The sequence below is a fragment of the Rutidosis leptorrhynchoides genome, chromosome 3, assembly GCF_046630445.1.
Source record: "Rutidosis leptorrhynchoides isolate AG116_Rl617_1_P2 chromosome 3, CSIRO_AGI_Rlap_v1, whole genome shotgun sequence".
NCBI classification, from domain to species: domain Eukaryota; kingdom Viridiplantae; phylum Streptophyta; class Magnoliopsida; order Asterales; family Asteraceae; genus Rutidosis; species Rutidosis leptorrhynchoides.
This window is the reverse complement of record NC_092335.1, coordinates 87,757,170-87,771,236: the sequence shown is the minus strand read 5'-3', so window position 1 is coordinate 87,771,236 and position 14,067 is coordinate 87,757,170. Positions and strand designations below refer to the sequence as shown.

Here is a 14,067-nt window from a genome sequence, read left to right as displayed (position 1 = left end):
ACGAAGAAGAATGGTTGAAGATGAGGGTTCACAGGTGTCTACAAAGTTGAGACCGAAGAAGAGGTTTAGATTTGTTTACAAGAATCCAGGTGGATTTGCTACTGGTGCTACTCAGGGTACTCAACCTTCACAAACTCAAGGACAACAACCTCCACTACAACAAACCCAATCAGCTCATCAATCACCGCCCGTGGTACAACAAGTGTCTCAAGAGACAGTTTCAACTCCTACTCCTGATGCTCCTCCTCATGCTGGAACAGAAGGAGGTGTTGGTTCCTCGACTCTTCGTAATTTGAACGATCTATATGTTCAAGCCATGGCTGATAATTTGAGAATGAAAAAGGAAATGGATGAAAAGTTTGAGAAGCTGACAGAGGAGAACAGAGTTAAATCTGAGGATGTTGATAGGTTATCTATGCAAGTTGATCTGTTGCAGAAGAAGGTTGGTGATCAATCGTTGTTATTAACTGAGGCAAAGAGAGAGGCGGCACAAGCTAGAGAGTTGGCTGCTTCAGCTATTGCAAAGGTGTCTGCCTGGGAAGAAAAGTTTGATTTGATTGAGATTACAGAAGATGAGCCGGATAACAGAATGATGGAGGCTCCTGGTTCTTCACATGCTACTGCACTGTCAGTAATTCCTCTTAAAATTGATTATAGTTTTAGTGATTTCTTTTCTAAACAGGATGAGCTCAAGCATTCTGTTGTTTATGATGAACTAGAAGAGGGAGAGATCCCTCACAACCTCTCTAGAGAAGAGCTGGACGAACTGGTGCATCTAGAGCAAGAGGAAGCTAAAGTAGCTGACGCACAGTCCGGCGATTCTCCATCTGAGGATGAATCCTTTGGTCCAGAGATTACTGAGGATATGAGTGTTAGAGATGTTGATGGTCTGGTTGAAGATGTTACTCATGAAGATTTTCCTACATATCGAAATGATAAAAATGAAGATCTTCCTGGTTTTGAGGAATTGTTTAGAACAAATGATGAGGTTTTGGATCGAAAGTGTAAAGAGAAGGAACGAACTGAAGTCTTGCCTGAAGGATTTTTGCCAATCAAATATCATAAGGAACGAACTGAGAAGTTAGAAGTTGATTGGAGAGATATTCTGAGAATTAGAAAGTATTGTGAGAAGCCGAAGCTTGAACCGAAGTATTTGAAGATGATAAATCTGAGAAAGAGTGCAAAAGGAAGAATTTTAGCCTGGGCTTATATTGAGGAATTCAACATGTTTGCGGTTAAACGAGAATTTAGTGTTGATTACTTTAAACATGGACACGAATTCAAGTCACTACCGTACTTTGAGCTAATGCAGATTGTCAGGTTAAGGATGTTGTATTGTGGAATGAACGATCGATCTTCATTACTGGTGAAGAAGATCCGAATTACTTTTAATTCTCCGAATTGGGAAGGTTTTAGGCCACAGTTTCCTAGGATTAGTTACAAAGTTAATCCTAGAACTGGTGAATCTCGAAGAATTGTAAAGTACAAGCGGGCAAAGACTATGAAGAAGGTACCGTTGAAGAAGCTGCCGCAAAATTGGAGTCAGAGGTTCAGATGGTGGTTTTATGATGATCGTTCAGAAGAAGCTGTGATTGTGCTTGATAAGGTGAATGAAAATGATATTGAATGCATTCGTGTATTGGATCCGATTTGGCTGCGAAACTGTACCGATGCTGATATTTTTACGTTGTATTATAATCGTATGCTCTATCGACGCGAGAATAAGGTGCAGGCTGAACAGTATGTGAAAGTAGCTAAGTTATGTTACTTGAACAATATGGTGATCGATCCGTACGAATGAATTGAATGACGACTGAAGATTTTTTTGATATAGAACTAGGTCTTAGGGGGAGTTTGTTGGTGCATAATCCCGAGTTCTATTTTGTAATAAGTTCTATTCGTATTGTATTTTCTATTTCAATCGTGTAAGGACTACGTCATTAATACATTGTGTTTGGATTGTTTAATATAATGACGTGAAATGGTTCGAGCAGTTTGGTTGGCTGCTCAGACCATCGACCGATGGTAGAGACCATCGGTCGAGGGACTATCACCATCGGCCGTAGGTCCCAGACCACCGGCCGATGGTCACTGTGATTATATATAAATACGGGTTTTGGGTATCATTGTTATGTTACACACCCTACACCCTCTAGCCGTCGTTTATTGCTGTGATCATTGTCCCAGACCATACCCCAACCGAATACACTCATCTAGGCGTCGATTCTATCAATATTTCATTGGTTAGATTGATCCCAAAGTGAAACTAGTATTCGATTCACTCTAGGTTATTGTTTTCCGCCTTTAATCTAGATACAACGTTTAATCTAAGGTCCAAGATCGTCTACATCAACAATTCACTACACTGCACCTGTACCACCAGAGGCGGAGCCACACACATAAGAGTGTGGACACGTGACACCAACCAATTATCCATGACTTCACACACAAACAGCCCATCTAATGTAAAAAATGGGGATATTTTGGAGGTGACCCCATCAACTATATTTGGGCCACATATGATTATAATATAATATACTCCGTATGAAAATTGATCTAAATGAAACTTCTGAGTATGCGTCGGTTTCAATTGATATCAAATTTTCCCAATTGAATCTATATATAGTATTTGAAAGTATCGATAATAACATTTAAAACCCATTAAAGGAATCTCCCATTATAACAAGTTATATATTATTAACTAATTTAAATAATTGACGACTCATAAAGTTGATTATCTTTGAGGGGCGAGGCGATGTTTTTAGCGAGCATGTGAGTGTGTTTTTAGTGTTTTACGTAATCGGATGAATGATGAATTTCTAAACGGTTGTTTTTTGGGTGCTATAGAAAGAGAAACACTTGTTAGTGTTAATAAAACAATTATGGATGGTTATTTGCAAATGAAAGATCGTAGGGGACATTTATGTATGACAATAATTTGAGTTTTTTTTATAGTTAGATATCGTTTGGATGTTAAATTTTATGACTCGATATATTTCAATTTTATTTGGTGACACCAACCCTCTAAAATCCTGGCTTCGCCACTGTGTACCACTTCATTATTCTACCAATTTATTATCAAGAATCTAAATATATGCATACATATACAACCTATAAACATCAATTTTAAGTTGCAATAAAATCATGAAAAACAACATAAAAACACAACAGAGCTACACGTATTGACAATTGACAAGTTCGCCTCAAAAACCATGAACCTGTAAACAGATGAAAGCAGACTGAATAACTGATCAACCAAAAAATCCGGCTAGAAAAGAAACCGAGTCGAATAGATTTTTCAGTTAAGTTATCTCAAGTATACTCTAAACTGTCACATCATCCTACATAACTTTTTAAAAAATATATTATACTGTAGCATTATATCAACATACGTTCTTTTTACTAAATTCGTATAAACAAAAACACCAACATTGAATGCAGCCTATGTTATAGCTTATACGGAAAATAATGTATAATTTATAGTGGTGAAGGGTGGGAAAAAGTACCCGTTGTACGTATGTATATCATTGTGCTATATGCTGTGTAAAATACGGATGCCTCAAAGCATATTCAATGGTCAATTGATCTTCCTGTTGTACAATTTATAATAAGATTTTTTAACGTTCAAAATAATGAAGATAAACAGCTACATAAAATAAATAAAACCAGGCAGGCATAAATACCAAAGTTCAACATATTCAGAATCCTATATCTGCAGACAAAGATAGAAAACACTTTCGACGTTTTTGAATGAATCAACTAAAGGTTGCTAGATAGGTTGGTTAGGTAACTGGCCAAAAAGGGTTCGGGCAGAAATTACTCATTTTGGATGGGTCAACGCGAGTAGGGTTAGGTGGAAATACAAACACCTTTCACCCATCTTCAAACCATACAAAGTGTTACCTTTTTATAATTCCAATAACTATATGATTACAAAATCATCTGAATCTTTCAAAGAAACAATTTAGAAGGTTATATATCACTTCCTCATGTGATGTGATATACTACATCAATAACAGAAACAACAATAATTTCAAATATAAACAGAGTTGTTGAATAGTGGAAGCTTGAATACAAATTATGTTGAATTAACAAAAGAAAACGTATATTGTATCACTTGCACTTCCAAATCCCAAATTGGTTCCGCGAAATTAAAAACCCTAGGGCTAAAGCAGAGTCGCTGCTACCAGGAAATCAACACCCCTAAAGACCCACCGCAATAACCGCTAACAGGTTTTCAGAGATGCCAGGCAACAGGAATTAAAACCGCCGCCGATAACATCCTGATGAAGCCACAGAAATCGCCCAGGCCGATAGATGAAGGAACAATTTTAGCAGCGATTAATTACGGCGAAGCTTCGTGAGGGGGGAAAAAAAAAAGAGATTGCAGGATGGATTACGTGAGTTAGTATGTAGTTAAATTATGAAATGATTAAACGTAACCCTTAAAACTACATTTACCATTTTCCTATACTAAATTATATATACTTTGGTAAATTTTTCAAGCCTAATTCCTGTAGCAAATTTCATGTAAATACCAATTCTAGTAGTAGCCAGATAATGAACATACAAATTTCCACCAAAATTCAAATGATCTAATTTAAATAACATATTTATATTTATATACATATATACATACTTAAAATATAATGTACAAATTCACAAAAGCTGATGTCTTGATATATACTAATAAACAAGTTTATTGTTCATCACCAAGAAAAAGGAGACAAACTTCTTATAGCATTGTTTATGAACCGTAATTTCCCAGCTTTCCTCTTACTCTTGTAATTTCTTTAAATGAGGAAGTAAACAAATCAAATCCAAATATCAAAATGCGATTTTGATGAGATATCAAAGTCACATTCAATCAATTTGAGGAAATTGGATCTCCAACACTCATCTGATGTTGATTACAACCAAAGTTTCAAAAATTCCGAGAACATTGAGGTCTTTCCTCATTGCCTTGTATAGCTTCGTGGTTATAATAAATTCATAATTGCTTTTCAAAAAAAAAAAAACAACCAAAGTTTCAAACTTTCTAAAAGATGCTACACGCTAACCAATTTTTTTGCAGAATATAAAATCAGCAAGGGTTTTAGTTAAAACTGTGATACAATCAAGCAAAAACGATAATACGATAACCAGTAGTATTTTAGATTCACCATCTAAATGTTTTTACATCTGATTTTTAACAATAAATATTCATCACTTGGCATCGTCCTGCTCCAGAATAGAGATGTGTTGGTCTAAGCCTTATCCACCTGCAAAACGAGTAGATTATTGTTAGCCCATACAACCTTTACAAACCAAAGAAGCCCAATTGGACACATCAAACCACAAACCAGCATAAACTTATAAGAACCAAGAGATGCTATTTTTACCTTCCTCATGAGGATAAATAACCTTTGATCAAGCTCGAACTTTGCTGCAATTGAGGGGTCACCCCTTAGCAACATCAGTAAACCACCAAAGGAAACATAAATGTCCCTGAAAAGCAATTTAAGGTAAAATTCAGTGTCATTAAATTAAATCAACAGCATAAAAGAAGCATAATACTAAGATTATTAACCAACATACGCTTTAACATTGGCTCCAGAACCTTCCTCAGAGATCCTATACAACTTTCCATGCATCACGTATTCAAATTTACCAGCAAGCGACTTTCGGCCACCCTAGTAATGAGAAACTAATGCATTAAGTCCTCAAACCATTTCGATGATATTGTAACATTAATCGATTTTCAATATAAGACACTAAAAGGACTATTTTATGACAAAAGTGTAGACGTTACGGGAGTGAAAAATCCAGTGTCAGGGGTTCCATCCAAATTCAAGGTAGTTGCTAAAACCATCATAAACTTGTCGCCAACATGCATAGGATAAACATCCGTATTCACATCCAGCTGCATGTACATGTCAAACTGATCGCTACGTGCTTCGACACGGTTAACTATACAACACGTTTAACAAACAAACAAACAAGGATGTCACTATGCATTCAGAAACAAGCATTGATCATGTTGTGTTCCTAAATCAATATTTCCAGCATAGATTTTATGCTTGTAAAAAGCCCACATAAGCTTTACTGTAATTTATCAAGATTCAACTAAAGTATGCAACTTGTATATAGTAGTTTACTTTACTCAAACTGAGCACCCAGAATACACAGTTGATATTATTTACAGTAATTTTTGGATAATTCATAAAACTCATAACATTCGGGCCAAAATGCCAAATGTAACCTTTAAAAATGTAAGTCAATAGCTACTCTACCAATGAGGAGACAATTACAATGGTATGTCTAAGCACTGTCTTAAGTACATACTTCATGTGACCCAGAAATCAACTTGATCAATCGAGTATAATGCACGGTAGATTCAAGTCACATAATACTAGTTACATTGATATATCACATGCAGACATATACAGATAAATATGCACAAATTGGGAAGACCCTTAGCTTATATTCCGAAAAACCACCAATGCATAATGAACAGCAGCGATCAACCACAGCTAAAACTAGTGCCTCAAATATGTTTCAGAAACATACTAAATTACTAACCGCATGAATACTTGTCTAGCTTCTTTAAAAATTAAAGCAATCATCCAAAATAAATATATCCATTAGTATTTTGAAATAGAAATTTCTTACTGTCCTGAAAGCTAAAAGAGGGTTTTTTTTAAGGATGACATGAGTAAGCGAAAAACTTAATCTTGTCATTAATATTGGTTACAATAATTTTAAGCACCACAACAGACCAATAGAGTTCGAAACTCATCTTACTTTAAATGTTTATATTTATATATATATATATTTTGTAGACAATGTAACCATCCTTTTCACAAAGAAGATAATAATTTGCAGAATTTGTAAAGCATAATCTACATATATCGTGTTTTCTTTTGCTGGGTAGATATTACTGTAACCAGATTACAAAAGAAACCCTAAATTTAGATTTACAATCAGTAATGTTCGGAGATGAAGATGGGAATAAAGAAAGGGGAAAACCTTTATCAAATTTCTTGCCATCAGGGTCAAGTTGATCAACCCTAAATATGTCTTCAAATAGGGTTTCAACCATCTTTACTTTTTCAGCAGCAAAACCAAAAGTGATACACCTATTAATAATGTAAAATCTAAAATGAAAGAGCTTATTTAATCAATAATCATTGATAGTGGAACATATAACAAGTGATTCAAGAGTAAACGAACCTGGATACAAACAAATTGAGAAAATATTCGAACTATTGATGCTTGTGGAACTCAAAAGCGGAGACCTCGTGTGTGTGTGTGTAAAGGGTTTTTTATAACAATTTCAATTCTAATTTTGAGGGTTTATTGGATGGGAATTCATAATTCCAACTCTCTTTTTTCATACATCCACTCAATATTATCAACACTATTCCGGAGCAGCTCGAGCTTTTCGGCGGGATCTTTCATTTTACATAGCTTTGTATATGCATTGTTTGTTTGTCTTCTATTTCTATTTATGCATGCGTATGTAGGTTTTCCCATATGTATGCGTGTAGGTGGATATCTATGAATATACGTTTGTATGTTTTTGTAGGTTTTGGTAGATACGGTTTTCTGTATGTTTGTAGGTTTATTTTTTTTATAGTCTGGTTTGCTTTGATATGATTTTATCTGTATGTGGACATATATGTTTATTGCTCATTTAGTGCAGCTTTACTTTATACGTCTTGTGCTCCGCAGAACGCCCTAAGATACGTTTTTTTTTGTTTTTTTTTATTTTTTTAATACGGCTCTGTTTCGGGAGCCATCAGCAAGCGTCTACGTATTGGCGACTTGACTGTCGCTTAGAGCCTAAATCGAATCCCAGGCAACATTTTAAAACCCATGGAAATTTGCTCCACCATTTTCATGGCGATGGTTTTTTTTTTTTTTTTTTTTTTTTTTTTGGCCGGAGGTCCGTTGCAAGCAATCTCTTTATCCGTCGAACATAGAGAGGGATGACTTTCGCTACTCTTGTGAGTGTTTCACTCGGGGTGGTGAAATGATTTCTCTTTGTCCTAGGGTAGAGGAAGGATTGTCTACGTCTCACCTCCCCCATACCCTACAAGTGTGGGATTGGGTATTATTGTTGTTGTTGTTGTTGTTGTATATGTACAAGTGACAAACGGTCCATGTGTTAAAGACCCGTTTAGATGTCGGTGTTGTTAACGTTTTTGAAAAGGTATCCGTTTCGGACGTAGTTAGTCTCGTTTTGTTCGTAAAATTATTTTAAGTTTAATGGTAGTAGCGCTGAAAATTAATTAGTGATGGGTAGAAAGATAGGGCCCGTTAAAATTTACGGTAAATTTTTATTTTTGATTTAAATAAAAAATTGAAGCTACGCTTTTAACCCCTGCAGAATTTAAGGGTCCAAAATAGTTGAGGGGGCAAAGTGAAAACTCAAGTGTGAAAAGGGGGTGTTAAACGACAACAAAAACAACGCGAACGCCACAAGTTCCCCTGTGTTTTAGTGTGTGTGTGTATAGCCAACCTGTATGTATATGTATATATATATATATATATATATATATATATATATATATATATATAATACCCTTAAATCATGTTTTACACAAATTTTTTGATATAATATATTTGAGGATATTTCCGTAAGAAAGCTATCATATTAGAGTGAATATATCATTTACAAGTTTGAAAATATCACCGTTCTTATTGGATCGACTGTCTCCAATTCTCGGGTTCCAAATCTCTAAGGGTAAGTAGGTGGTGGTGTAATTAGTTATTTTGTTACTTGGTTATTGGTAAGGTGTTTTTTTTTTTTTTTAAACGGTAATATCGAGATCGAATGTTCTCATTTGTTACTCACACACGCGTTAGGAGGAAACCCAAATCGCGACGATGTTGGCAGTACCATCGAAGGTTGGGAAAACCCCCCATAGACCTTCTCAAATCGCATTGATGGTAACAGTATCATCAAATGTTGGAAACTTCTTGCTTGGAATGAGAAGCAAACTTGGGTTGACAGTACACCAAGTTATCTCACCCCATACCATTCAAGTTAAGCTTCGGTGGTGGTGTTTTTGGTTTGTTAGCTTCTTGTTACGTAATTATCTCTTATGTTGCATTGTGGTCTTTTTAAGAGGTATGACTTTTAGCGTCTTGGCTCTTTTTTGTTTTGCTTGGTTAGTTTGTGTAGCTTGCTAGGTGTTTAGTTTTCGTGAGCCGGGTCGATTAATGATTGTAATCTTCGTTTAGTTCTTTTCTCTTTCCGAGAAAAGAGCTCGTTTATATACTTCTCATTTAAAATATACATATATATATATATATATATATATATATATATATATATATATATATATATATATATATATATATGACTTACGCCGACGTGAACGACCTATGTAAAATTATGCTTATGAATCTGGCTAAAGGCGGCTGTAAGATTAGATATAGTCTTATATATATACTAGATTTTTAATTATTCTGGATTTGAATTTAAGAGCTTTGTTAAAAAAAGAGTCACGTCTAACATTGCAGATTACAACTTGCTTCCATTACGATTGTACTACGTACTTTACGTACATAACCAGGTAAGTTATCAATACTAGTAAGTATTCTAATGTCTTCTACATCTCTATTGTGTACTGTATATCTCATTGAAAAAGAGATGTTAAATAAATCATATAAGATGTTGTAGATAAACAAAATAAAAATAGACTGTGGGTGTGTTTGGATGAAAGTAGCTGGAGCTGGAGCTTGTAGCTGCCTGGGGCTGAAGCTTATGAGATAGAGCTGGAGAACTGAAGCTTATTCTTTAAGCTGGTAGCTGGAGCTTATTATTTTTTATAAGTGTTTGGTAAACTAGCTGGAGCTTATTTTCCAGTTCATAAGCTCTACTTTTTTTCATAAGCTACTAAAAGTAGTTTATTTTTTCAGAGCTTATGATTTTCATAAGCTCTACTTTTTTTCTCTACCAAACGAAGCTTATGACTTGGAGCTGATTAAAATCATAAGCTCAAACTCCTATAAGCTCCTATAAGCTTCCATAAGCTCCAACAAGCTCGTCACCCAAACACACCCTGTAAAAGGTTTTGGTGATCTGCTTACTGCTGCATATATTAAGCAACAAGAATAAAAGGATAATAATCGACTACTTCAACATAAAACTTTACTTTGGCATAGCTTCAAAAAGACAGACGACTCATAAATTAATTAAACGGCAAATCATTCGGCCAACCTCGCCACAAGTGACTATCTTCTCATTTCTGTGTAGTAGTCATCATGATCACGCCTGTATAAGAAAGGCTGTCAAGTCAACTGGTAGTAGTACAAGTTCTATCAGCATTCCAGTATTCCACATCTCCCAATCCACCGTTAGTTTAAAACAGTTAGGCACGTTTTTATACATACAACACACAAACTTTACACAAATTGATCAAATAAAACAAAGCTTATTCTCGTTTGTCTTCAGCCAGATCTTCAGTTAGCCCAATAAGATGATCGGTTGAAGCAGAACCTTTCTTTTCCTTTCTTTCCATTATCATTCCAACTTCACCAACATCGACTTTCACTCCACTAGTAAGCGATATCGCCTCCTCATCGTAGTCATCTCCTGTGTCCCCCGCATACGTATATCTAAAACCACACAACCAACATCTTATTCCTCATAACTTCTAAATCACTCAATATAATAGTAAAATGGGCGGGTCAAAAAAATATGTTGAGGATAAAGTACCTGGTGGGATTGCGAGAAGGCGCCCAAAGGATGCATATAACTACCAAGAGAATAAGCCAGCAGTGACCAGAAAGCAGGAATGATCCAGTATATACGCCATAGCTCACTAATTGGGTCGGTTGCATTAAAGTATAGCTGCAACATTCATTTAAAATCATTAAGAAATAAGAAAAAAAGATAATAACAGAAGACAGATACTGATTACATCATCGAAACAGTACCTCATAGCCAATCCAAGCAATAGATAGTAGCACAAAAAGTGCTAGGGCATTTGTGAACTTTCTATAAACCTCAAGTTTAGTAATGCTCCTCCTCATCTAAAGATTATTTTTTATAAGCAAATTAGTTCCTGGTTTTCGTATGGATTATGTATGAAGATCTGAAAAAAACAATGTACCTGAAGCTTCTCTAGTGTCTTAGATAACGATGAAAATATCCACAAAATAAACCAGGCATCCAAGAATGCAACAGGCAACACCAGATAAAGTTTGTTTCTTCCTGAAAAATCACTAATGTTTCCCAAGTTTTCAACAAGCTCAAGTGCCTCTGAAGCAACAAAGTATACAGCACCAAGAATTAGCACTTTTGAGGTCACACCAAGTGTGGGCCGCACCACACCGTATCCCATTGCAACCACCAAAAGTAGTAATCTTGAAACAGTCTTTTTAATAGCAGTAATCGTTACCGCCCATATTGTAATACCCACGGGTCGACTTCCAGTTACACTATGATTTGAATATTCAAAATACCAAAAAGCCATTTCACACATCCCAAGAGCAATCACAGCAGAAATGTGATAATGCAACTGCATTATATCCTTCCAAAACTGGACAAATCTTAAAAACCAACCAAGCCCGAGGATAAGGTAAGCTAGAGACATGAACCCATAAAAGGTCATGAGCGGGACCATCTTCCCAGGTAAGTAACCGCCTGGGTTCCGCCACACGGTTCTTCCGGATATAGTTGTACCTTTGAGTTGTGGATCACAATACATAAAATAAAGATAATACATTCCAGTTTTATTTATCTCAACTGATTGAGGAGGCATTTTGGCTTCACGTTCCTTTCCTGCAAAATAGGTTTGGATGCGTTTTGGCCACTCAGGGTTGTTTTCGTCCTTTTGAACAATAACTTCTCCAACTGTGCACGACCCATCTGCAGCAAGTTTTGGGTTGCAACAGAGCACGCTCGAGTTACTCTTTAAGAAATTGCCCCCAATTCTCTCGGTATCTTTCACCACAAATATAATAGCTTCAACCAATCCTGTTTTACTCTGCATTCCATTCTGAATATTGGCTGATTCATCTGTCCTCTTAAAAGTGACACTTTCAAACCTGAAATGTCATCAACGAATACAATCTAAGATCTTCCTGAATTAACAAAGCACTTTACAAGAGCCAGAAAATAAAAACAGAGATATAACAAGGGTATGAAAGCCCAACAGGATATAATTAAACTATGTCAACCAAAAGAAAAATATTTTGTGTGGTTCAATGATATCGCAACAGCAAGTAAGTACTCCAACATAGTCACCAAATAAGACGCATGAGTACATGATATTCAATAACAAACGTACATAGTGGATATAGGATACTGTTATGCTTTTTATATTCGTCATGTTCATATAGAGTAAGTATTGCCTTAAGTTTCTTAAACCTTGAAGTATCACACTCAAGTTAATAGTTGAGTTACTCTGGATCACAAACATGCCTAAATCTACGCTTATACAATAATATAAAGTCCAACATGAGATACCTAATATCTGATAGGAAATGAAAGTGATGTGATAAAGGGATAGAGGAAATATTAGTGGTATCGAAAGTCCCTTGGAAAGAAAAATGATACTAAAACACTGCTAGCATATCTAAGTTATCTTTCAAAGTTTGTAACTAACCAAGTAAGTAAGTAACCATGATCTATAATACGAAATCGAATACAGTAAGTTCGAAGAAGTACTTGAACATGAACCCATCCGACATTGAATCAGCAAGCAGACAGAAATGCAGAATAACACTATAATCAGATTAATCAGAGCTACTCATTTTGGGATAAAAGATGCTGAAAGCATTGGATATTGCAACACATATAATTTTAACGAATTTGGCATCATATATAGGTAAAGTTGCATCTGAATTTTTCATGATCTCAAGCCAACGTACAGCTAGGAATACGAAGGAAGTCTACTCAACATATATCCAGCATTGAAAGCCCAAGTTGCTGTGTTTGCATACACATAAAAGCCAGAACTCAGTGCAAATTTTTGTATGAATAGTTCTCCAAAAAAAGCCCTAGCATCAAAAAAGTATTCTATACATCTTCTGAGATACATATAGATACAGAAACAATGATAAGCTAATATCTATATCAACATATATGTATAACATTTCTATGATAAGCTAATATCTATATCAACACATATTATTTATTACATTTCTATGGTGATCAAGAGCAATCAATAATTATAAACACAAATAAACGAAATCGAGATCAAATTGAAAACAAAACAAGGTAAGTATGAATTAAACCTGATGAATGATTTGCCTTCAAGTGGTTTATTATTGTTAATTTCTGAAGTAGACGATGAATGATTATTAGTATCAGTATTAGGTTTAGAAGCGAATAGACCTTCACTACCGCCATGAAAGAGGAAAGCATTCAATTGAGGTGCGAAATGATCATTTCGATACTCATGAATCGAAGCTTCAATTGAGTTATTGCATACACATAATAATAGTAATATAAACCCTAGAATTACAACTAGTTTATTGTTGAAATAGTAGTACAATTGAAACCTCTCTCTCATCTCTTAGTTTCTCCCTCTAGAATCTTAGAATAGAAAGTTGAAACGTGACGACTCTACACGACGACGTGGAACTACAAATTGACCCGACCCGAATTTTGGAGTTTCTACTTTCTAGTAACGTTGTCGTTTTACGGTGGTAGTTAGTTCAGCAGACAATATGTGACACGTGTTGTTCTACGGTATGGAATACTCACAAATTACTAATTAATGAGTAATTAATTATAAATTATAAATTATAAATAATAAATAATATAGAGAAATATTCATGAGTTGATATTGTAACGACCCGGCTTTTTCGACTTGCTTTTGTGCCTTGTGTTTTTGCGAAACTGCGTATTTGTGCGTACTGTGTTACTTTATACTCTGGAAACTTGATTTACGTGGTTTACTTCCATTTATATGTTAAAACGTGCCTTAGAGTACGTAGGATACATAACTTGATCATTGGAAGCCTTTATAACCGTTAGTGTTATTTGAGGTTTCGAATAAACCGCGAACTTGCGCGCACGTTTAACTTTTGTCATAATCGGAATATTATGACTGCGAAATATTAATT

At 35.3% G+C, this 14,067-nt stretch overlaps 1 protein-coding gene and 1 pseudogene across 2 annotated transcripts; both read right to left on the bottom strand.

Moving 5' to 3' along the window:
* Window positions 1-5,023: 5,023 nt before the first annotated feature.
* Window positions 5,024-7,375, bottom strand: LOC139896452 (DNA-directed RNA polymerases II and V subunit 8A-like). 2 transcript variants are annotated; one of them, XM_071879096.1, is made up of 6 exons: window positions 7,213-7,375; window positions 7,009-7,136; window positions 5,792-5,949; window positions 5,578-5,672; window positions 5,382-5,487; window positions 5,024-5,261 (listed from the first exon to the last, which is right to left on the bottom strand). In XM_071879096.1, the coding sequence occupies exons 2-6, from the start codon at window positions 7,079-7,081 to the stop codon at window positions 5,247-5,249; spliced, it is 447 nt and encodes a 148-aa protein (XP_071735197.1). In that variant the 5' UTR covers window positions 7,082-7,136; window positions 7,213-7,375; the 3' UTR covers window positions 5,024-5,246. The 2 variants fall into 2 exon arrangements, with proteins under 2 accessions (XP_071735197.1, XP_071735196.1); XM_071879095.1 differs by having other exon boundaries at window positions 7,009-7,118.
* Window positions 7,376-10,133: 2,758 nt separating this feature from the next.
* LOC139896451 (uncharacterized) lies at window positions 10,134-13,555 on the bottom strand (annotated as a pseudogene).
* Between the last annotated feature and the right edge of the window lie 512 nt (window positions 13,556-14,067).